Raw genomic sequence first — 23,499 nt, 5'->3', positions numbered from 1 at the left:
GAACAATATAAGTTAACTGGTTGTTTCTTTTCTTGTCATATTCCGACTTCTGTCCAAAACAGATTACTTTTTGTGGTTTAATTTAAGAGATTTCTTTTGTATGAGCCATCAAGGATAGTCTTTTTTTAGTTTTGATTGCAAATAACTTATGTCAAAATTGTATTTTTTCTCAGGAACATCAGTGGTGTTGCTAATCCTTGTGTGGTCAAATCAACTGAGCAAAATTGGTGTTCCGGTTCTGCTTCTTGTACGGTAATCAGTCCCTTTCTCTCTTGTGATCATTATCAAAAGTAGGTTTGTGAGTTTAACTGGAGTGGTGGAAAGATGGGGAGAGATGAAAAAATAAAACGTAACGCAATGTTTTAAAAGAACAAAGTGGCTTATGAGAACGAGATCCTAGCCCTACTATGGAAGCAATGATATACAGTGCTGTCAAAGCTCAGCTTACGTCTTATCCCTACAAGAGAAACGCTAACTGAATCCCGACTTCAACACAGGCAACCAATGGAGCTTTGCAGAACATTTGGTCGTGCAGACTTTTGTTTGATCGTGAATATTTGGGGGATCTTGTTTGAGAATTGCAAACGGCTATCACTTTAGAGCTATATGCACCTTATGTGGAAGGTGAAAATTTCTAGAATCTTTATGAAACTATGGGACATACTTTACCTCGACCAGTAACTTCCTCTCAACCCAAGGATCTGTTGTAGCATCTCGCCCACCTATTCCCCTGTTCCACTGATTTCCATGGGATTTTTGCCTTCTCACATGCCATATTACACAGTTTTGGACCCAAAATTTATTCTTCCTCTAGTTTCTACACCTCTTACTCCCTTTCCATAGTCTTCATTCATGGGAGGTGTTCTCTGCATGATGGCCAACAAAATTCCTACTTTATAGATACCTCTTACCTTGACAGTTTCTTCTTACTACTACACCACCTGGACCCCATTACCACCCTATAGTGGATCTTATCCAATGTGTTTTTTCCTGTTTTCCTCCAATTATGTTGCAAGTTCCTAAACTATTCAAAGATGGTGGCTCTAGGGTTAAGTTTGACATATTCTGTAGAGTCGGAGACAGATTAAAATCTCTGCGGTTTTGTCACCAGTTTGATGTTTCTTCAATAGCGGCAATTGCACAGAAGAATCCAAGCTTGCTCGAGTCACCAGGTTTTGAAAGACAATCCTCTGCAATGGTGGATTGCCCTTACTGCTAAACCCTCTGCTCCAAAAACTTGGTCACAATTCAAGAGTGCTTTTGCCAAAAATTATGTCACTACAGCTTTCAAGTTACAAATTCTTTTTCCTTGGAACCGATTGATGGTGTATCTTGGAGAAACCTTGACATTTTTGGGATGCTTATCCTCTTGCTTCCATCTTTAAGGAATGTACTTGGGCGGATCAGTGGGAGTCTCGGGAAGTACCATTGTGGACTCCCTTCTCCATTACAGGAGTATCGTCTTACTGTTTACAATCCACGAAACTTACAGGTCATGTTGCAGTTGGCTACAAGATGGTTGTAAGTCTTACTTTCACAAATGATAAATCTTCCTTCAAGAATGCCCCTCTTCTTCCTATACCCCCTCTGCACGTGACCGAACAAATCGACAAACCTTTCAGACTCTAAATCTTAATGCTATGCATACCCCCTCTGCACATGACCGAACAAATCGACAAACCTTTCAGACTCTAAATCTTAATGCTATGCAAACGTGAATTTTCTTAGGAAGCACAATCAATGCTGCAATTGTTTTCAAACTGGGCATTCTTTATGTGCTAATCCCTCCGTACGGCAATCTCACTTGTCAGCCAACTCTCAACTTAACAGGTGTGCAGTTGATATGATTGGTACTTTGTCAACTGATGAATCATGAGAACTTTGTAGATCTTGGGGACAAGTGAAAGGAGACAAAGCCTTGATATTCTTTAATTTTGGAGCTTCACAATTTTTCTTTCAAAGGATTTCACAACCACCCTTGGTTCTCTTCAAGCCAAACTAGCTACAGGTGCCGTGATGCCAGTATCTTCGCGTCAAAGTCCTTTTTGTGCCTTGAGGTTCCGGCAAGGGAAAGGTGTTGTAGTGCATCTCTTACAGGAGAGAGTGCACATGCACATGAACTTGGCTCTCTAACTTCTGATAGAGAGATGCTTTTGAGAGGGAGAGTGGCTGTGTAGAGACAAACACAACAATGTGTGCCTTGCCATCAATGCTGACATGGCTGTCGTATATAGCTTTCTTGAGTCTTGCCCTCTTTGTGGTCTTGTAAGACGCAAGCAATGCATGCCCTCCTATGCTCAATTTCCATCCGTGTGAGATCAATATCCAAGAGGATTGGGGAAACCGGGAGCGTTTGTAACATTTCCTCATGAAAGTGGCTCTCTTGGTCTTATTGGGAAATTGGAGGATGAGAGCTGTCTTCTTGGTATTGTCTTTCCTTGTCCTCCACCTCCACGCTCTGGATAATCATCTTTGCAAGGCTGTCCTATGAGCATGGTTACTACGAGATTTTATGAACCATGAAACATGCTTAAGTGAGATGCCATACATTTTCTATCATATGCATTGAAACTTTTCAGGTTACATGCAAAATACCCTTAGTTCAAACACGATTTTTTTATTATTATAATACATGTAGAGTCTCATAATTTATACTCGCATTTGTAACATATACCCACACGTATTAACGTCTTTGTTGGATATAGCTGCACACATATTTGTGTATTTGTATTTGTGTTTATTGAGGCAACCTCTTTGCTAAAGCTACAATGGAGCTTTTCAAAGGCCACCTGAAGGCTGACAGGCTGTAAATGGCTCTCAAATTAGCTAATGAGGAGCTTTCATCTTACATAATAAGGTTCCAAGAATTCTTGTAGGACCCATTAGCTACACTCCCTTCCGCATCTGATGAAGCTACCAACAAGTTCCAAGCTGATTTGGAAAAGTCTCAGATGGAATTGACAATGCAAAGAGTCCAAAGAGAAGCCTTAGTGAACATCTTCATGGAGAAGGAATTAAGGTACATAGAGGCTATGTAGGTCTTGGGACATGAACAAGGAAATGGCAGAGCTCTCCCTCTGGAAATGCAAAACATTGACACCTCCTTTGATATGGTTATGGGTGGGCAGCCAGAAGATGAAGCTTATATTACTAGAAGCAGTCAACCTCTGCAACTACAATGCTGCCAGTGCTTGGCCTGACAATGGTCACACCAGAGATGCAGGCACACATTGATGAAGTTGTGAAGACCAATGTAGCATATGTACAGATGGTGAGATATTCGGCCCTATTTACATATCTAAAGCCAAAAGGCATTGAGCAAGATTATCACATGGCCACACTGCCCTCTTCACTGCTGAAGCATGAAGCTCTATTGCTAAAGTGAAAGTGACTGCTAAAGGAAGAGGCAAATGCCATGGGAGAATACAACAAGAAGGATCTTGAGGACTGGTCAAAAGATGGTGTGACGTGTTTTTACGGAATGATGTGCACCACCCTAAAGAATTTGAGAGATGTTTTCTAGTGTGTTTGGACCTCATGGATGTAAATAAAGCCTGCTTGTACAAAGTGTACAAAGGCGGTGTGTGCCAATTATCTCTACATATGCGTTACAGTTGTGCAGGGTACACAGTTTTGCTCTTTTTGTACATAGAAGTGTCAAGACTTCAAAGAGTAAGTGCTTCGAAAAATGAAAAAACCTGAAGTTTTTTTGAGTTTTTGGTTGTCAGTGATGAGGAGGTTTGAGGGAAGAACAGGAAAGAAAATCAGCCCTACTTGCGTGGGATGGAGGCATCCTGACACGGAAGACCCATCATTGCTAGCTATGGGGCTTGTGTAGCCTAGTTGAGGGCGTGTCCCTCCTTTTGGAGTTGATGGAGGTGGTGTTTGATCTTTGCAAATATGCCTCTTTAGCAGCCTTGGTGAGTTCTACCCTCTCTTGTGTGTAGCTGAGGCTAGAGCTTCTCGATAGAAGCTCTGATTTTGCATATGTGGAAGTGTAGAGATTCCCTCAATGTTTGGGCTTCAAATTCTGAGTTTTTTCTTATTTTTTGGTTGGAGTTAGTCGGGTTTTGAATTTCTCTTGGTTTGGGTTTCATTTGCCCTAATACTATGTGTAGTCATGAGTGCATATGGTCACCTTGCAGGGGTATACGCTAGCGGGTTGAATAAGTTGTAACCCAAGGTGGTGGCATCAACAAATCAGAGACTTCCATAGCTTTTGGGCTGGTTCTTTTAGGAGTTTTTGTATCGTACTTGGCTTTGCATGGGAGTTGGTCATGCTAGTCTCTGTTGCGAATGTGTAGATTGCAGCTAGTCGAGGCTAGGTGGAGTGTTCTTTGTTTGTTCCTTTCCTTCATCCTCATGTTGTGATTGTGATAGGTGTTATAGAGGCCATCCCCTAAAGCCTTTACAACGGTGGTAAAGCTTGTTGTACGTTTTGGGAAGTCTGTGATTCAAGGTGAAACGGTCTGAATTGAACTATCCCTTTTGGAGTAAGAACGGGCATTGGGGTCGAATGTTTTGCATTTGACAATGCCTTTCAGTTCGCCGTGCTTTGCTGTTGCAAATTAACATGCAGTGTCCTTTTACATTTTGAGATCATTGGACTTGAGTATATGCAGCAGCAAGTAATGGGCAGAGCAGTGAACAAAGAGCAACTTGGCTCATTGGAAAGGCAGCAGTGGAAATTGAGCTCAGTTCATTGAACGCTATTGTAATGATAGTGACTTATTATGTATTTTTTTATACCCTAGCCTGCCTAAGGGGGAGATGGGTGAGGAGAATGACTAGCACCCTAGTACACCCAGCAGGTTTGGTCAATCTTTCAGTTTGCTGCATCAGTTATATCTGTTTGTTTTACTTCTGAGTAAAGGCGTGTCTTTAACTGGAAGATCAACTTTTTGTTACTAATAGAGCTCAAGGTTGTCAGTGTCTCATGGCTACATACGTGATGCATGAGAGTCTGCAGGTTGGCACTCTTGTTGGAAATCTTGTGGACTGGAGCAGTGATTGGGCTGTATCTTTGTAAGTCAAAGCTTGCATGCCGTCTCTTTTCTTAACTAGTGTATGGTTATTAACAGTGAGTTATTCGCTTAAAATGAGCAGCTTTATCAGGTGCAAGACCATTGTGTATAGAAATGAGGGTAATGTCTTAACGTGCTGCCACACGAGTGAAGTGGGTAAGATATGAAAATACGTGGGCCATCAAATAACTTGTTAGAATACCCAGACAAAATGCTGTTTGATGTGAACTTGATTTCTTCACAACTTTAAAATATATCCTTTTATGGATAGTTGGAGACATTTGCGAAATCCATACCAGGAAACAACCCTTGATGGGAGCCTTTTTATGAAGCTTCTAGAGAATAAATGTATCCGTTGCTTCAAAAAGTCAGTGCTCCTAATGTCCTCATTGTGGTGACATTGCATCTAGATGATGTTAAAAAGGTAAGAGCATCAAGTTGTGAACACCTTAATAGTTTTCAAGAAGAGGGTGTGTGATGTGCTTATTGAAGGCCTTAGCGTGCAACTATGGTGCATGCATGTGGTATATATGTTGCTTGGTGCCTAGGCAACTAACTATTTTTAAAAAGATTACTAGTAGTAAACATGCTACACCTAATACTTCATCAAACAGTAGAAGCTTTCAAGAAAGTAAAATTTTTTAAGGCAGCTGATTGAGAGGTTGTGATACCATGCTTGGTAGCAGAGTTTGTCACAAAGTCTCCTATGTTTCCCATTGTTGACGGGGTGCTACTACAAACTCGAAGACGTGGATACTTTACCATCATTATTTTTGCTGTCTTTTTCTTCTTGACATTCCTTGCATGATGATGTTTAGTTTTGTAGTCCGATAGACTGCTTTACTTTTCTTTCCAGAAATCTGTTTTGCCTTTGTTGAAGGACGTTCTTGTACTTCCCACGTCCATTGAGGGGTTGATGTTGGTCTTGTACAAAGATAGAAAGATCATCATCAAACTCTATAGTAAAGAATTTGCTGCAACCAGTAAATTTCAGTGCTGTAAAGTTTTACTGATGTTAGCTATGAATGCAAACCTGTGTAGCACACTTTCTCCATTGATCCAACTAATGGTTTTGCAGATTGGATTCGCTGGCACAATATGTCTAATCTGCAGCCTGACGTCATCTACTCTCTGCACTCAGTCATCCAGCCACCTACCTTGTTGGGTAATATGAGGTTTGTAATGTACAAGTTTATGCTTTGAACCTTGTTTGTATGATTTTATTGAGGAGAGCAGATTCTGAGGGAGACAGATATACTGTTGCTTAGGATTTTCGTAAAGCCTTTGACACAGTCCCTAGGGCAAGGCTATTGCAGAGGGTGTATGACTTGGGAGTACCTGGTGAAATTGTTTGGGGGATCACTGCATTGTATGAGATGATGATTGGCAGAGTAAGAACTTCTGAGGGTCAATTACACCAGTTTATTCCACCATAGGGGGGAGACAGGGATGTCTGTCATCACTCTCTTTGGTTTATATATTTATGAGCTTGTAGGCTATATTGGCAAACGAGGAGACAGAGGAGAGCAGTTGAGCAGCATATAGATCCTTCTTGATTGTATGAAGATGATATTGTACTGATAGTTGACTCTTTAGAGGCGTACAGAGGCATCTTGATTTGCTACATGCTACTCACAGGATTGTGGTTTGTTGGTTAATCTTAGTAAAACCAAGGTCATGGTGTTCAATGTTCAATACTACCCCTCCATTTTTGGCAAATATTTTTTTTTGCAGCAAGATATTCTTCTTTATTATGTATTGTACACTTGTGAGTGCATACGTGGGGTGGGTGGGGAGGTAAATGAGGGTGTGGGTACGTGCATGCACCCTTTTTGTGCATTTTATTTTCATATTTAGAGATGTACTTTCTTGGAAGAAGCGTTTTTATGGCGCTTTCTTCAATATAATGATCAGTGGTTTTGCAAAAAGAAAGATTAGCTTGTGCACTCCAGATTCATCAGAATGGCTAGTAAGCAAAATGCAATGCCTTGATTATATGCAAGCGCTTTGAACACAAAACCAAGAAAGTTTTGGTCAATTCCACAGACATTCAAATGTTACCATCTCTCGGAGAAGAGATTTTCTTGTATCTAATTAGTGTTCAGGTCTCTTTATTAGAAATTGATATTGCCGTTGAGCCCTAACGTCATGTAGTATTGCTAGGAAATGCGAGTAACCAATCCAGCTTTTTATTTCTCACCATGATGTAGAAGAATGCCTGCAGATACCTTGATGGAGGGAAATTAGCAGAGCAACAAGCACTTCTTCTGCGCTACCAACAAGAGAACCTCCGTTATTTGCATGAGGAGGTGAGAATTTTTGAAGTTCACTCTCTTTGTGACATATGGGGGAGTCTTGTGTGCTTATTGCAACTTGCCAGGTTTTGCGACTACAAGAAAGTTTAAGCAAATATGAGCGTTCACAAGATGGTGCACCTCAGGTTAGTGTGTTTATCACAAAATCTCCTTGTTTTTTGTTTGCTTTATATCTCACAAGAAACAAAATTACTTTTAGAATTACTATAACAAAGTGCTTTGTAAATTGCTTTCTCAAACCTTCAAAGACCAAACAAAATATCAAAAAACTAAAATGATTTGATTGTGCGGCTATATTAGCATGCGTCTTGTTTGCAACTTGAATTATGTAATTAAGGAATAAGAAATGAACATTTGTAAACATGAAAATTTACATAGTTTTATTTGCATTTGCAATTTTATACAAATAAGTTTTCTAATCAACTAGTAACACATTTTTGTACACACGAATATATGCATGTATGTGTGTATGCATATACGCATACACATGCATGTGCATATGTATGTTATGGAGGTATGCATATGTGTGTGTGTGTGTGTGTGTGTGAGAGAGAGAGAGAGAGAGAGAGAGAGAGAGTGAAATGAAATGAAATGTTATATTAACGTCTTCAAAAGGCCAAAATGACCTATGAGACCAAAAAGTTACAATTTGTGAATCTAATACATGTGTGAGCACGGAAATTACAAAGTTACAAAGTTACCGAGTTACAAAGAGCCAAGTTACAAAGAGCTAACACTACCACTAACACTTAAACACTAAGGAGAAAGGAAATAAGGGGGAAGGTGTAGCAGGGCTACAGTGTCACTTTCACTGGACAGACAGTTGGACAGTTGGCCTGGTCTGGTTCACACTGGACGGACACTCTCGGCGGGGCAGTGACAAGTGGCATGGATACGGACGGTGGTCTAGTGGACATCGTGGCCAGGATACCACCAACTGACGGGACATTTATGAGCCGTTGGTGTCTCTTTATGGTGGTACACATGAGTAGTTGTCAGGGGTCATTATCATGATCTTCCATATATGGTCCAGACGTAGTCGTCTAGAGAGAGTCTTACATAGAGCACTGTTTCACCATCCCTGCACATCTGAGCCTCGACACCCCCATTTGTACCTGTGAGTCCTGGGCTAGAGCTGAGTGTGCTACCACGCCAGAGTCTGTACATGGTTCTTTGAGCTAGTCGAGTCCACATGTTCTGGTCCACTGTTGTGTCTCTGTTGTTATCCATTATTTCTGTGTTTCATTCTGTTTGAGAGAGTTTCCATTCGTTTGAGTGAGATTGTCACGCACATTGCACTGAGGGACACCCACACTGTAGAGAGCATGACACATTATCCGCGCTACAGGTGCTCTCATTTTGGCGATCACGGTGGGACCTCAACTGAAGTCTCAGTCTGTTGAGTAGCTGGTTTCTTCGCTCTCCTGTGCTGGTCTGGTCCAATTTCACCCTAGACAGCTTAATCTAGCTGGTCTAGTCTCTCACCTTGCTGGTCTAGTCCTCTCTCGCCCTGGTCCACCCAGTCCTCGTCTTGGTCTAGTCCTCCTCGTCCCTGGTCTAGTCCTCCTCGTCCTTGTCCAGGCTAGTTGGTCTAGTCACTCGCCTGGTCTAGTAGAGTCTAGTCCACTGTTCAACCAGGTGAAGGTCTTCTTGCCCAAAGCTTGGTTGGGGTGGTGGTTACTGCATGACACATACAAGGCGATCATTAGAGCGTCAAAGCGCACTATTGAGCCCCCAGAAGTACTACCACAGATGACGCCAACCTTTGGTACCCAGTAGAAGTATATTAACACCATCACCCATACCTACACATATAGCTCCCTCCATTCCTTCGACCGGTTCTACATCCTCCAGGTCACCTTCTCCGGTAAGGCTCTCCCCCATTTTGTTACAGCAAGCTAGTGAGCAACAGGCTCAGGAGCAAGAGGCCATGGAGGAGCTCACCAAGTGTTTTGGCCAAGGTGAACATCAAGTTCCCTACCTTCAAGGGTCTCTCCAGAGAGGACGTTGATGACCATGCTCGGAGGTTTGTTTCTCTTTGCAGAGGTCGTGGCCTCAATAGAGAAGACGCCTACCTTGTGCTCTTTCTGTCCACCTTGGATGGTCTTGCAGATAAATGGTACAGTCAGTTTGCTGAAAACCACTTTGCTACTTGGACTATGTTAAGACAGCAGTTCTGTGAAGCTTTCCGACCAGGGGATTATCAAGAAAAGATTCTAGATGAGTTGGCCAACCTGTTGCTCTAGCCCAAGGAGACATTTTCCGAGCTCATGACCAGAACAAAGTCCCTGGTCGCCAAGCTGCCTCAGCAACCAGGAGAATTTATGGTGAAGAAGTGGGTAGAGAAGGCTCTGCCTAAGACTTCTCAACAAAAGCTCAGAGAAAGTTTCCGTCCTGAAGCCAGTCTGGAGGACTTTGTTGCTGCTACTAGAATAGAGGGAGCTAGGAAGCTGTTCACTGACTCTCCTCAGGTAGAGACTGCCCCTGTACTCGTGGACAGTCCATCAGACCCCTTGACTTCTTTACACAGGGAACTGGAAGCCCTAAAGTTACAGCGGGCCCTTCAGGAAGAGAGATCCTTCTCTCTCAGACAGGAGAAGCCCCCACATCAAGAGGCTTATGATCAACTTAAAAGAGAGCTAGAAGAGCTCAGGTCTCAGCAGGAGACTAAGGCTATGGTATGGTGTAGCTCATGTCGATCTCCAGGGCATCCTTCTCAGGACTGCCCACTTCGAGCTTACTGCCATTTCTGCGAGAAGCCTGGCCTTGATGACAAAGAGTGCTATTATCTGAAGGGAATGCGGCAACTACAACAGAGCCTCGCCCCCAACCTTCAACAAGGGTTGACACCTACATCCAACATGGTTTCACCCTATGGTCATCAACACCCTATGCCACCTCTGCTGACAACACCTCCTATGCAAGGTATGCACAACAACTTCGCATCTCCCAGTTTTTATCATGCTAATGCTCCCTCAACCCCTCAGAGCTTCTACACGTCACCCTCAAACTCCATGCAACAACCACCTCGTCCGCCGTTCCGTCCCTCCAATTGGCCCATTTTATGCTACAGATGTGGAGAGTATGGGCATTATCAGAGCAAATGCCCTCTGCCAGAAGTCTCTCCTCCGTGCCAACTTTGCCCTGAGGCTCAGGCTCACTACACTAAGGATTGTCCAAAACAACGCGCCTCTACCTCTGCGAGCCCAAGTGAGAGCCAACCTGAATTCACCTTTCCCAAGATCAATTTGATAGCAGTTAGTACCAACCCCAAGCCACCACTTTCTGCCCATATGATTGCCTCTCAGGACAAGTTGCAGCTGGTAGAGGAGCCAGCTGGTGTCCTCACACGAGCTCAGAGGGCAGCCCTCGGCCTCAATCTTCCAGCAGGTACAGCCCTTTCCTCCCCAATGCCTACACCTCCTCCAGCAGCTGACATGCCATCCCCTAGTGCTAAGAAAGGATCTTTTACTATGCTCTCTGATATTGATGGGGCTTTCTTAGAAGCAGTCGCTGACTTACAAAAGATCAAGGAAACTGAGAAGACACTGATCCCAAGAGAAAAACCTACAACAGAGACTATATTGAAGAATACCTTTCAGCAAGTGTCATTGTATGACATGCTTCGACTTGATGCAAATTTTCGAAGTGACACCCTTGCCATCATTCAATCTCTGTACCTTGGTGCAGGGTCTAGTGGCGGGCAGCTCCCAGTGCAGCCCTCCGAATCCTACATGATATCCTATCCCGAAGCTTCACTTACTGATTATAGGAGTCCGCGTCTAACCGTTCCTATTATGAGCCGCGAATTCTCAGGGGTCATAGTAGATGGTGGGTCGGGTATCAACCTGATGCCTGAATTCACTATGCTGGCATTGGGTCTCCAGCCCACTAGGCATGCCCCATTCACAGTGACTTTGGCCGACCAGAGGACTGTCTACCCCTTGGGCATTGTAGAAAAGGTGCCTCTGCAGGTTCAAGATTTCACATTCAGCTTGGATTTTGTGGTGGTTCACCTTCCCCAGCTAGAAGATGGCTTCCCATTGCTCATTGGCAGACCATGGCTACGACACACGAAAGCACTACATGATTGGGGAAACGATGCAATGTGGATACGAACCCCTGGCTCCCCAATGCAACCGATTCGCCTCGAAGGCGGAATGGATCCGGTGGTGCATCATAGTTCCCTGTCCATGGAGTCCAATCCCGAACTAGAACAACCTACTCCGCCGGATGGGTCAGATGAAGACCTGCTAGAGTGGTTGGAAGCTACCCAATCTATCCCTTGTTATGGGGTATCTGTTCACTCTTTGCCTGAGAATACCCCACCTCCATCTTCCAAAGTTCTTACAGTAGCTGAGCCCAATGAGCCACCTCAGCCAATGGCAAGTGTAAAGGTCACAGAGATTGATCACTCAGATGCTCCCTTTGTGGAAGTGATCAGAACGATAGCTATCAAAAACAGTCTCTACACGCAATTGAAGTCTATGAAGTCTTTCCTCTTGGTCTTGTGTGAGGTATTGAAGGATTTATGGTCTGCTGCTTTTCCCAACTCATACTTGAATGGCTTTGTTTCCAGTCAATGGAAAGATATGGGGTGGCAAGGGACTGACCCATCCACAGATTTCAGGGGTGGAGGATTTATCTCTCTGGAGAATTTGTTGTTCTTCTCAAAACGATACCCGAAAACATTTCAGCAGCTGTTGTACAAGAAAGGAGGTAGACGAGCAACGTGGGAGTATCCGTTCGCAGTTGCTGGTGTGAACATCACCTTTATGCTGATTCAAATGCTTGACCTTTGGTCAGGAAAGCCGAGGTCTTGGGCTGCAGTTTGTTTCTTGAGAATTCTTGCTGAAGACGAGATGGCCTTCGAGTTGCTGTATTGTGTGGCATTCAAAGTTATGGATACTTTGTGGCTTGCCATGCGTGCTTCATACACGGAGTTCAATGTAGTGATGAAGGCTACACGTGGGCAGCTTGAACATGAGCTGGCAATGGAGTCGGTAAGTCGAATTGAAGACATGCCTTCATACACACTACACCAGATAGCTACATTCAAATATCGTTTGGTCAGTATTTGATCATGTTTTAGCAAGTAGAAGCTTCAAACCAAGGTCCTTTTAGTTGTGTGATGGAATGCCTGTTCAAGTGTTTGAACCTGGTTTTCCTTTCATGCTAATTAGCCACTAGTCCAAAACACCCTCTCGCCCCAGCCCACCCCCTCTCGCCCCTATCCAGTGGTCTCGCCCCAGCCCAATTTAGCTCGCCCCTATCAAATTTACCTGGATTCGCCCCTATCCAATTGTCTCGCCCCAGCCCAGTTAGGATTCGCCCCAGCCCAACCCTCTCACCCCTACCTCAAGGCTCGCCCCTATCCACCGCCTCTATCCACCCTATCCCGCCTCAGCCCACCCCCCTCGCCCCTGCTGCCCTGTTGGGCCTCGCCCTGCTGCAAGCCTTGCCCCTTGCCCTGGCCTTGAAGGTCGCATGGGTCTATCCTGACTTACCATCTTCTTGCCTTCTTCTACTAGCTTACCATGCGGTGGTCGAAATTTTTTATCTGACTTGAAGAATCTGGCTGAGCTTTATAGCTTTATAGCAGATTGAGCTTTATAGCAGATATCACTTTCCTGTAGATTTCCATTGTGGTTTTAATGCCTTCTCTGATATGAGTCACTTCAGTTGTTTTGGTAGACATACCTGTATTTAGTGTTCCTCTCACCGAGACGGTGAGCAGTCTTGTGGCGGGCAACCTGTAGCAGGGCTACAGTGTCACTTTCACTGGACAGACAGTTGGACAGTTGGCCTGGTCTGGTTTACACTGGACGGACACTCTGGGCTGGGTAGTGACAAGTGGCATAGATACGGACGGTGGTCTAGTGGACATCGTGGCCAGGATACCACCAACTGACGGGACATTTATGAGCCGTTGGTGTCTCTTTATGGTGGTACACATGAGTAGTTGTTAGGGGTCATTATCATCATCTTCCATATATGGTCAAGACGTAGTCGTCTAGAGAGAGTCTTACACAGAGCACTGTTTCACCATCCCTGCACATTTGAGCCTCGACACCCCCATTTGTACCTGTGAGTCCTGGGCTAGAGCTGAGTGTGCTACCACGCCAGAGTCTGTACATGGTTCTTTGAGCTAGTCAAGTCCACAAGTTCTGGTCCACTGTTGTGTCTCTGTTGTTATCCATTATTTCTGGGTTTCATTCTGTTTGAGAGAGTTTCCATTCGTTTGAGTGAGATTGTCACGCACATTGCATTGAGGGACACCCACACTGTAGAGAGCACGACACATTATCCGCGCTACAGAAGGGGGGGGATTTTGTGGGTTCAATGAAATCTCTCAGCGGTCTCTCTCGGATCTCATCAACCTCCTCCATGGTCAGAAATTTGGTTGGGCGTCTTGCATGTCGAGCTAGAGTGATCCGTATCTTCTGTTGCAACCTTCGTCTATAGTGGGAGAACCCCCCGAGGCCGTGGACGTCTGGATCTGCCAAGTTCAGTGGCTCTGTCAAGCAGTGTACCTCTAGTATGAGTAGGCTCTGAGATCTGCTGTCATGACTGCTCTGTTGGCTCTCCTCTTTCTGGTGTAAAGAACTCTGTGATTCGTCTCTGAGACCGTCTTTCCCCTGATGTCCTCAGCAAGCTCTCCCTAAGTCTGCGCAGCTCTAGCAGGAACAATACAAGACACTTCTGATCCTTGTATCTCATGACTCTAGAAAAAGGTCCGAACCCTTCTCTGAACAGGCAGTGAAAGCGGCCGCGTATCTCATAGTATGCCGGGCAGTGACATGTCTAGTGCAGCTCTGTCTCTGGTTCTAAGTTACATAGGTGACATATTCTGGCTCCTGCCGGCACTCCTCGAAGACGGCCAGTCTCGATCTAGAGCTGATGTGAGGATGTGCGTATCTGTCCAATAACGCATCTTATCCCATGGGATAAGTGTGTATCCATGTATGCTGGCCTAGTCACAAAGCCGTCCTCCGTGAGTTGGAGAAGGTGCTCTCTGTAGAAGGCCATCTTCGTGCCCAACTCCTGTGTCGGCTGTATCCATGTGCTCCTGGTATTTAGCTGAATCAGATCCTGACGTATGAGCCTGGAATCTCTGCCCATGTGAGAGACAAGGAGGGTGCATCCAAGGAGTATTGAAGCGGAGGTAATCTATCCATGTTGAGACCATGCGACTGAACCCATGACATCTGTCCATACCAACATGCTGTATCGCCTTGTAGAGCTAGTTGTCGAGATGACTCCAAGGCAAGCCGAGCGTATCTGTCTCTGGGGAGATCCCATAGACTGTGCATAAAGGAAGCTGATCTCGTCAGAGCCTCCACCACGGGGGGGGGGGGGCTAGCTCAACTCGGATAATCTCATGTGGTACTGAGGCCTTAGCCCGAATCATCCGAGCGATCATAGAGACCAGAGGCCTCTCCATACATCTCCATCCATCTGTGTTGCCAGATCTCCCATGGTGGTCTACTCAGCGTCTCCATACCTGAACTCCATAGAGCATAGTTGGAGTCACTAGAGTGTCAAAAAGCCAAAGCTTTGTTCGCGGTTCCTGAAACTGAACCTGCGAACACATCCTCTCCAGTCCTCCCAGAGCTGCATATGCTCTCATCAGTCTAGTCTCTGATGCTCTCCTTAGTGAAAACACCGGTCCATTGGATACTACCCAAGATAGGTATATGCATCTGTGTACTCCACAGTCTCCTGGCCATACATAAATGTGGATGCCGACCTCCTAACCCACTGTGGTGTGTTGTTGAACACCATAACCTTGGTTTTCCCCAGATTGACCGACAATCCACTATCACGAGCAAATGTACGCAGAGCATCCAAGTGACGCTGCATCCCCTCTGGGGAGTGTGAAATCAGCACAATATCATCAGCATATAGTAACAACGGAATCCATGTCCCTGCTAGCTGAGCCCCCTTGTCCCCCTGCCGCTCTACATAGTCTGAAAACTCATCCACATACATCCGAAAAAGAGTCGGGGATAGGGGGCATCCCTGCTTTACTCCAATAGTGGAGTGGACCATGTCAGACATTCCCTCTGTGGTGCGCACCCGCCCCATCACTGTCCTGTATAGAGCCAGAATACTCCATATCAGCTCTGTAGGCACACCCATGTCCTGTAGTCTGTGTATAAGTCTGGCTCTCGGCACTGTGTCAAAAGCTTTGCGGAAATCCACAAAGCTACAATAGATTCTCTTGCCATGGTGTCTACCCTCCTCAATAATAGCTCTGAGTGTCAGAATCTGGTCAAGAGTGGAGAAACCTCTCCTGAAACGTGCTTGCCCTGGTGCTCTTATTCCCTCTCGCTCTGCCCATCTACTCAGCTCCTGCTCAAGAACGGATGCATACAACCTAGCTAATGTGTCCATGATGGTGTGATAATTCGCAGGAATCATGGGATCTCCTGACTTGAAAATAGGCACAATCGTAGACATACTCCAAGTCTCCGGGAAGCCTTCATACATGGCTCGATTAAACATCATAGCCAGGAGCTCTGCCAGCACATCCCTAGCATGGATGAAGTGCTTTGCTACCAGACCATCATGATCATGTGCTCTCCTTGTCTTCATCCTGTCAATGGCTTTCCTTACCCTCTCGACAATAAAGAAAGAACATGTCTTTGGGCATGTCTCTAGTGGGTCTGGCAAAGGTGGTTGCCCTGATGCTGTGTAGAGAGATGTGGCATATTCCCCCCATGTCTCAGTGGAGGTGACCGCGGGCAGTTGTGAATGCTCGTGGAATAGCCTCCATGCTTCGCCCGAGTCCTGACTTATAAATAGCTGATATAGATCCCGCTCTACCTGAGATAGATAGGCCCTTTTCTTTCGTCGCACTAGGCGGCGAGAGATAATCCGTGACTATCTATGTGTGGTAGTACTCGTGAGAACTTCCCTGTGTAGTTTGATCCTCGTCTCTATGCACTCCTCATCATACCAACTGTTCTGGGGCATGTTCCCAGATCGTCTCTGTGTGGGCTGGCTGTGGGGAATGCCTCTGATGTTGCCTCATGGAGCGTCTCTATCAATATCTGAGTGAGTTTATATAGTGGCCGTCCCAGCTCCTGGGTGCATAGCTGCATGTATATCTCATCCATATACACAGAATCCGTCTCCCTCATGAAGGTATACCGAGTGTGTGTGGGGACCTCTCCTAATGGAGCTGTGCTGAACTGAAAGGTCAGGGTGAAAGACACGATAGCATGATCAACTGCTACTCCAACTGGCCTAGTGCCCACCATGAAATCCTGAAAGAAAGGAATGAGACCTGGCTGGGCCATAACATAATCCACTGTGCTGGCACCATGTCGGTGTGGAAAGCAAGTAAAACCTCCAAATGTCGAAAATCTTTGTAGGCCATTCACAATGGCCAATCTGTGTGCGGTTCCCATATCTATCAAGTATCTGCCATATTCAGTGTATTCCTCATCTTGTGATAGTCTGGATAGACCCATCTCTGTGATGTCCAGCTCCCTAAGCATCTCTTCGGAAGTATCATAAAATATTGTCTGGTGGTGGGCAGTCCTAGCATTGAAATCCCCTAGTATGATAATGTCACCATCCTTGGAAAACTCCCATATGTCATTATCCAAAATAGCAAAGGGGAATTGTCCTCTAGGTGATGCATATATTGACATACTAGGAGGAAAGTAACAAATAGCAATGTAGAGGTATCTGCCCGTCTCTGCCCTAAGCCTCACCCACATGTACCTAGCCTGTTCATCCTTGCGTTCTATATATATCATTGGCTGCAGTTCCTCCCTGAATAGAAGTGCCACTCCCCCTGAGCCCCGTCCTCGATGCTTCGATTTGATCTCCTTTCTGCAGGCTGTTTCCCATCTATATCCGCTCACCCGTGGCATGGATTGTCCCGGTGCTTGATGTCTCTCCGAGTAGAAAATGAAGTCTCTCCCCGTGAAGCTATCCTCAAAGGCCCCTACATCAAGACGGAGTGACCCATTACAATTCCAGGTTGCCATCTTTAGTGTGGTCCCATAGGTCTCGCACTGTCATGCGGGGCGTCGCTCCAATATCACCACCTTTCCATCCCTGTAAAAAGCAATCTTCCCCTCTTCCCTTGCTGCTCTTATTTCCGGCATTACTTCTTGCATATGAGCAATCTGCGAGAGGGTGAGGTCATCTCCAAGAAAGATGCCCGTCTTCTTTAAAGTCGCTCTCTTCTTCAAGAAGTCTTTCTTCGCTTTCATGGAGGGGAAGCGGAGAATGAGTGCCCTTTCCTTCGAGGTTTCTCCGTTGCTCCCACTTTTCTTAGTGCCCACTCTCCAAGCCCTCGTATGCGTCTGCTCGTTGACCCCCACCAGAGTGATGAGTTCTTTCACCTCTTTATCTACATTATCTTGGTCTCTGAGGCCACATATCCTTACGTGTAAGGCCCGCACACGTCTCCTTTGCTCCTCGTCTAGTGTCAAGTTGATGATGGTTGGTGTGGGGGTGGGTGTTATTTCCTTCCCTTTCCCTTTCTTGACAATCTCGCGGAATCAAGCGGCAAGCCTCTCTCTCTCAAAGTTCAAGATCAAGCTCTCTCTTTCACGGATAATCCATCATCCATGGCCTCTTCTTCTCGTTCAACCCCCTCCGTTCATGCAGGCAACACTCAAAAGGCGAAGGAATGGTCGTGGTGGGATGAAGTGACCTCGGAGGGCACCTTGTCGGCGGCGGGAGGTTCTCGTGCATGGGGATGCAAGCTATGCTCTTACACGCATAAAAAAAATACATATTCAAACACATAACGCTAAAAAAAATAATATTTGGGTGTTTTTTTAGCCTGCCGTTCCGCGCCGTTCCCATTCTGGGCCCATTCCCGTTCCCCCGTTCCGCAGGGAGGCCCGTCGCCGTTCCCGTTCCGCATTCCGGGTAACTCTGGTCTGAAGCCATCTAGTCACACTCGCATACCATGATCTCTCATCCCCAGAGTCTGCTAGCCTGCGGGAAGTCTCAAGAGCAAGGCGAGGTAGTCTATCTGCCCTCATGCCTCGCAACCTATGGAGGTATCCCACTGTCTGAAATAGCGCCTCCACTACCATGGGTGGGGCACCAAACTCTGCTCTCACAATATCATGTGGGACTGATGGCTTGCTCCGGATCATCCGGGCAAGCAGCAATATCTGTGGCCTCTCGAGTCTGCTCCAAGCCTGCTCTGATAATCCTGGGGTCCACACTCGGGCAGCGTATAGAAGAGCTGGTGTCACTAAAGTGTCAAATAGCCAGCTCTTCGTGCGGGGCTCTTGGAAATGTGTCTAATGGCATCCCCTCTCAAGCATGGCTAGAGCTGCATACGCTCGTGTGGTACGATCTTGGGCTGCCTGTGCCATAGAGAAGCGGCCAATCCTGGCTGTGAAGGTGATGCCCAAGTATACATATGACTCTACTACCTCAATCTGGCTGCCCTCAAAAGGAAAAACTGATCTTCTCCGAACAATGCCTGATGTGTGGAATATCAAAATCTTGGTCTTGCCAAGGTTCACTGTCACTCCTCTCTTTGTACAAAATAAGTCTAGAGCCTGTATGTGGAGCTGGAGATCCTCCTGTGACTCTGCGAGTAAAATAATGTCATCAGCATATAGCATAATATGTACCTGAGTGCCTGATAGGTCGGCACCTGCTCCTCCTCTCTGTCGGATGTAGGTCTCCATCTCATCTATGTACATACCAAATAGAGTAGGGGAGAGTGGACACCCCGATGGTGCTAGTGATGCTATCTAATAGTCCTCCTAGGCATCTGACCCTGCCTGACACTCTCTCATACAAAGCATATATGGCCCATATCATGTCCGGGGGTATCCCAAGAGATATGAGTCGCTGTAGTAGTCTCTCTCTGGGGACTCTGTCAAAGGCTTTGCAGAAGTCCACAAAGCAACAGTAAAGGCGTCTCCCTCGGCTCCGTGACTACTCTATCAGGCATTTGAGAGTGAAGATGTGGTCCACAGTAGAGAATGTGCGTCTGAAGCCTGCCTATCCGGAGGCGCGTAGCCCCTCAGTCTTTGCATATCTGCTCAACTCTGACTCTAAAACTGCTCCATAAATCTTGGCCATCATATGACCAATCATGATAGTCCTGTAGTTGGCTGGATCCATGCTGTCTCCAGCCTTATGTATAGGCACAATAGTATGCATAGTCCAGCTTTCTGGGAATCCCTCTGTCAATGCCCTATTGAACAGGTGTGCAATCAATGGAGCCAAAGTGTGTGTAGCGTATATAAAATGCTCACCCTGAAGCTCGGTGTGGTCCGCGGCTCGGCGGTGCTGTAGACTCTGAATGCCTCGTCTCACCATATCTATGGTAAAGAGAGTGGGAGCTGTAGGTCGGGGGGCCGCCGGGTGTGGAAGGGGGAGCTGAGCCGGCACCTGATAGAGTGTCTCTGCATAGCATGCCATACCACTGGGTCCTCTATAGGCGTGGGTGGGGTCCGCTGTCTCATATCTCCCCAAGAGATCGCTGCCTCTCGACTCTGAAGTGTATTGTACACATCCCACCACTGTGTCCCCTCAAAAGCTCTGTTCTTACGTCTAGTAAGAGTACCCATCTGTCGGTGCATCTGTCTCTCGGATATTTGCCCAGTAATATGCTGTGCCCTAAGCGTCTGATATAGTTGTCTGCACTCATCATCATACCATCTATTCTGGGGCATCGTCTCAGATCGTGGTGTGTCGCTGGAGTGCATGGTCGAGGGAAATCTCTCGAGCGTTGTTGAGTGGAGTATGGAGGTGAGCTCAGTGGTGAGTGGAGAGTGGGGCGTCAGGGTCTAGCTGGCTGATCCCTACGTACACATGGTATCTATAAATCTCGGAAAGCTCCTCACTGAAGTGTATAGTGGTATGTTGCATGGAGGACTGGGGAGGTGGTGTCGGTAAATTGGTCCTGAGAGAGAGGCTGAGATATGTATGATCCGTGCCGATGGGCCATGGTGGTCTGGTAAAGGAGCGTACAATATCCATGGCCCCTGTGGAGCCTAAGATGTAGTCCACTGTGCTCTGGACTTTCCTGCCTCCCTGTCCTGTCTTGCCTCCCTTCTGGAAGCAAGTGTATCCACCTAACATAGGCCAACGGGGCATCCCGTTGTAGATCAAGAGGTGGTGCGCTGATCCTAGTGCCAGATGTGTGATCCGTATCTAGTAGGGTCACTCCCTCTGTATCTGGTAGGGTCACTTCCTCTATCCTCTGATGTGTGATCCGTATCTGGTAGGGTCACTCCCTCTGTCCTCTGATGTCCTCCCTAGTCCCACATCCTCCGCCGCTATGGTATGGAGTAGGGTGGAATCATCAAAGTCATATATCTCGCATTGTCGGCTCTGTGTGCGGGCATTGAAATCACCTACAAGTAGGATCTCTCCCAATGCCGCGTAGTGTAGGAGGTCCTCCGAGAGAACCAATAAGGGTGATTGTGACTGTGGTCCCTCCTCCTCCTCCTCTACCATACTCTCATCGGCATCCTCCTCTGGTGGCTCCTCCTCTGTCGTAGATGCCCGTCGTATCTCTGTATGGTCTGCGAAATGTGACCCGCGTGGGGGGAAGTAGCACAGTGCAAATGTATGGCTCTGTCCGGGGCTAGCTGTATCCTCACCCACATGAAGCGGGCCTCTACATCTCTACTCACTACTGTGACCTTGGTCTGTAGCTCTCTCCTCACTAAAAGAGCAATCCCCCCTGAACCTCGTGATGTCCCCTATCTCCCTGTGGATCGTCTATATGTGGACTCCCAGTGGTAGCCCCGGACATGTGGTAGACCTCTCTCCTGGCTCTCGTGTGTCTCTGTCAGCATCACAATCTCTCCCCTCCATCACCTCCTCGAGTCTGCCTGGCTGAGTCCATAGGCATCCGTCACAATTCCATACTCCGAGTGTGATCTCATGTCATGTCGCCTTTGTAGTGGTCTCCGTAGTCTCATAGGCCATGAATCCCTATGTGATGGGTTTTCCATCTATGAAGATTCGTCCATCTTATAGAAAGCTTTCTTGCCCACTTTCCTTGCTTGCGTGATTTTGGGCATACAAAGCTTTCGATGCTCCACTTGTGTCTTGGTGAGATCCTCATCAATGTAAATGGGTGCTCATACTACAATTCAAAGACGTCATGGACAAAATCACCTTCCTAAAGGAGAGGATTGCATTGAGAGTCATTAGCAACATAGTGCTCATCATCAGCACAGTGGAGAGCAGACACAGAGACAGAGACAAAGACTTGCAGGTAGACAGATATAGGTACAACCGATCCTTGTTTACAGAAGGGTAGTGAGACAGAGGTTGGTAGAGGTAGAGCAGCCCCCAGACACAGACCTCCAGAGGAGAGGTTACCAGACCAAGATTGAGAGGAGGTACCAAAGCTGTTGGATAGAGGGTTAGAGGAAGATCAATAGTCGATGCTCCTAAACTTCCCGAGGGTAGACCAGTCGAGTAGAATTTGGATCTCTTGGAGCTTCAGTCGCAGGTGCCTCTCACAATAGGCCCTGTCCAAGAGGAATAGGAGGGTAGTTTGCTGAGGATTTTGGCTATTCAGCAGGCTTCACATTTCCAGCACATGAGATCCTGCCAGCTCAATTCTTCGCGGTTGGCCCATGGAAATCTCCAGATGTTTCTTTGAGGAGTGGGCAATTATGTGTCGATATGTTTTTATTGCAGTTATCAAGAACACGTCACATTCTTTTCAGCCCAGAGAGAGCACCCATGATCAGATTTGGAGTACAAATTTTACATGATGACTACTTCCTGTCTACAATACCATACAGGTGCAGACAATGGTAGAGGCCAATTACTAAATGTATATGAGACAATTTGTAGATTTATTTGAGAGCCAATTTAGAGATGCCTTTGGGAAGCTGCTTTGCTTAGAGATGTGCATCTTGGTACCTTCCCTTGGCCTTTGAGATGGACAATGAGTGGCTCCCCCCTGCCTCTCTTACAGCTTGGTCGTGCCGTAGATCCGCATCCTTTTTTTGAAGTACATCAGGAAGTGTTAGAATCGATGCAGACGTTTTTATAGTCCCTTGGCTTTTGTGAGTTGCTACAGGAGGTTTTTATCAATGAGATAAATCGCACTGGACTCGGTGGTTTTTGCTACATTGTCCAAGGTGGACAAGGCTTTATACAAATGAGATAAACAGCACTGGACTCCATGGTTTTCATTACATCGCCCAAGGTGGACAGAGCTTTGGGCAGATTTGTGTAGACTTGATCATTATCCAGATAGCTACACTTCACCGCCTGGTTAAAGTATCTTTATCCATAGATGTTTTCTGTAGTTTGTTATGGGATTTTTGCCCATGTTCTCCTTGTACATTCATTACGGTTCTTCCCATATTTCTTGTATATGGACCGATGGTTGATCTTTATGTAATGCAAAGGGTCAAAGCCCCACTTTCAATGCGCGCACGCGCGCGCGCACACACACACACAAAGAGAGAGAGAGAGAGAGAGAGAGAGAGAGAGAGAGAGAGAGAGAGAGAAATGAAATGAAATGTTATTAACGTCTTCAAAAGGCCAGAATGACCTATGAGACCAAACTGATACAAAAGTGGTGAATCTGTTACAATGTCTGGGTACCTTAGTACTAAAGTACTAAGTGTGAAAAGTGTGAAAGTGTGAAAATAAATGTGAAAAACTAAATACAAAGTATTAAATAAACTTCTTAGGAGCATTCTTGGTGTCTGGCTAGAATGTTTCTAATCCTTTGTTGTAGTCTCCTCCGGTGAAGTGTGCTTCTGCATCTTGGCCGTGGTCGTCTCGATTTCCTAAGCTCAGTCGCTCTGTCAATTAGCGTGCCTTTGGTATGACTGTGGGTATTCCTTTGTGCTGGCTGTTGGCCTCTTGCTTCTCCTTCCACTCCTGCTTCTCTCGATCCGAAGAAATCTGTGATCGGCCTCTGAGGCTGTAGTGCTCTTTGTCTTCTCATTAGATTATCCCTGTGCCGATGTAGTTCCAGTAGGTACAAGCCTAAGCATCTTTGATCTTGGTATTGCATGATTCTATCTAGAGGTCCAAAGCCTTCTTTAAAGAGGCAATGAAAATGCCCCCATATCTCATAGTATACTGTGCAGTGGCATATATAGTGTAATTCTGTCTCCGGCTCCATTCCGCATAACTTGCAAATTCTGCTCTCAGTTGGGATTCCCCTAAATCTG

At 46.1% G+C, this 23,499-nt stretch overlaps 2 protein-coding genes across 5 annotated transcripts in view; both read left to right on the top strand.

The window, feature by feature from the left end:
- LOC147419047 (protein FIP1-like) overlaps positions 1-23,499 on the top strand; it is a 161,059-nt gene that overhangs the window by 88,901 nt on the left and 48,659 nt on the right. For all 4 annotated transcript variants that reach the window (XR_015187096.1, XM_086505493.1, XM_086505491.1 and 1 more), the window contains exons 8-12: positions 174-252; positions 4,970-5,025; positions 6,103-6,199; positions 7,249-7,333; positions 7,405-7,464. Coding sequence is in view for 3 of the 4 variants with exons in the window: in XM_086505493.1 (XP_086361619.1) it covers positions 174-252; positions 4,970-5,025; positions 6,103-6,199; positions 7,249-7,333; positions 7,405-7,464 (377 nt within the window). In the remaining variant the exon portion in view is untranslated. The remainder of the gene's footprint in view (positions 1-173; positions 253-4,969; positions 5,026-6,102; positions 6,200-7,248; positions 7,334-7,404; positions 7,465-23,499) is intronic.
- LOC147419049 (uncharacterized) lies at positions 11,827-12,420 on the top strand. Its single transcript, XM_086505641.1, has one exon. The coding sequence runs from the start codon at positions 11,827-11,829 to the stop codon at positions 12,418-12,420; it is 594 nt and encodes a 197-aa protein (XP_086361767.1).

Source organism: Adiantum capillus-veneris, chromosome 29 (genome assembly GCF_014529385.1).
Source record: "Adiantum capillus-veneris isolate H3 chromosome 29, ASM1452938v2, whole genome shotgun sequence".
NCBI lineage: Eukaryota > Viridiplantae > Streptophyta > Polypodiopsida > Polypodiales > Pteridaceae > Adiantum > Adiantum capillus-veneris.
This window is presented reverse-complemented; position numbering and strand designations above follow the sequence as displayed.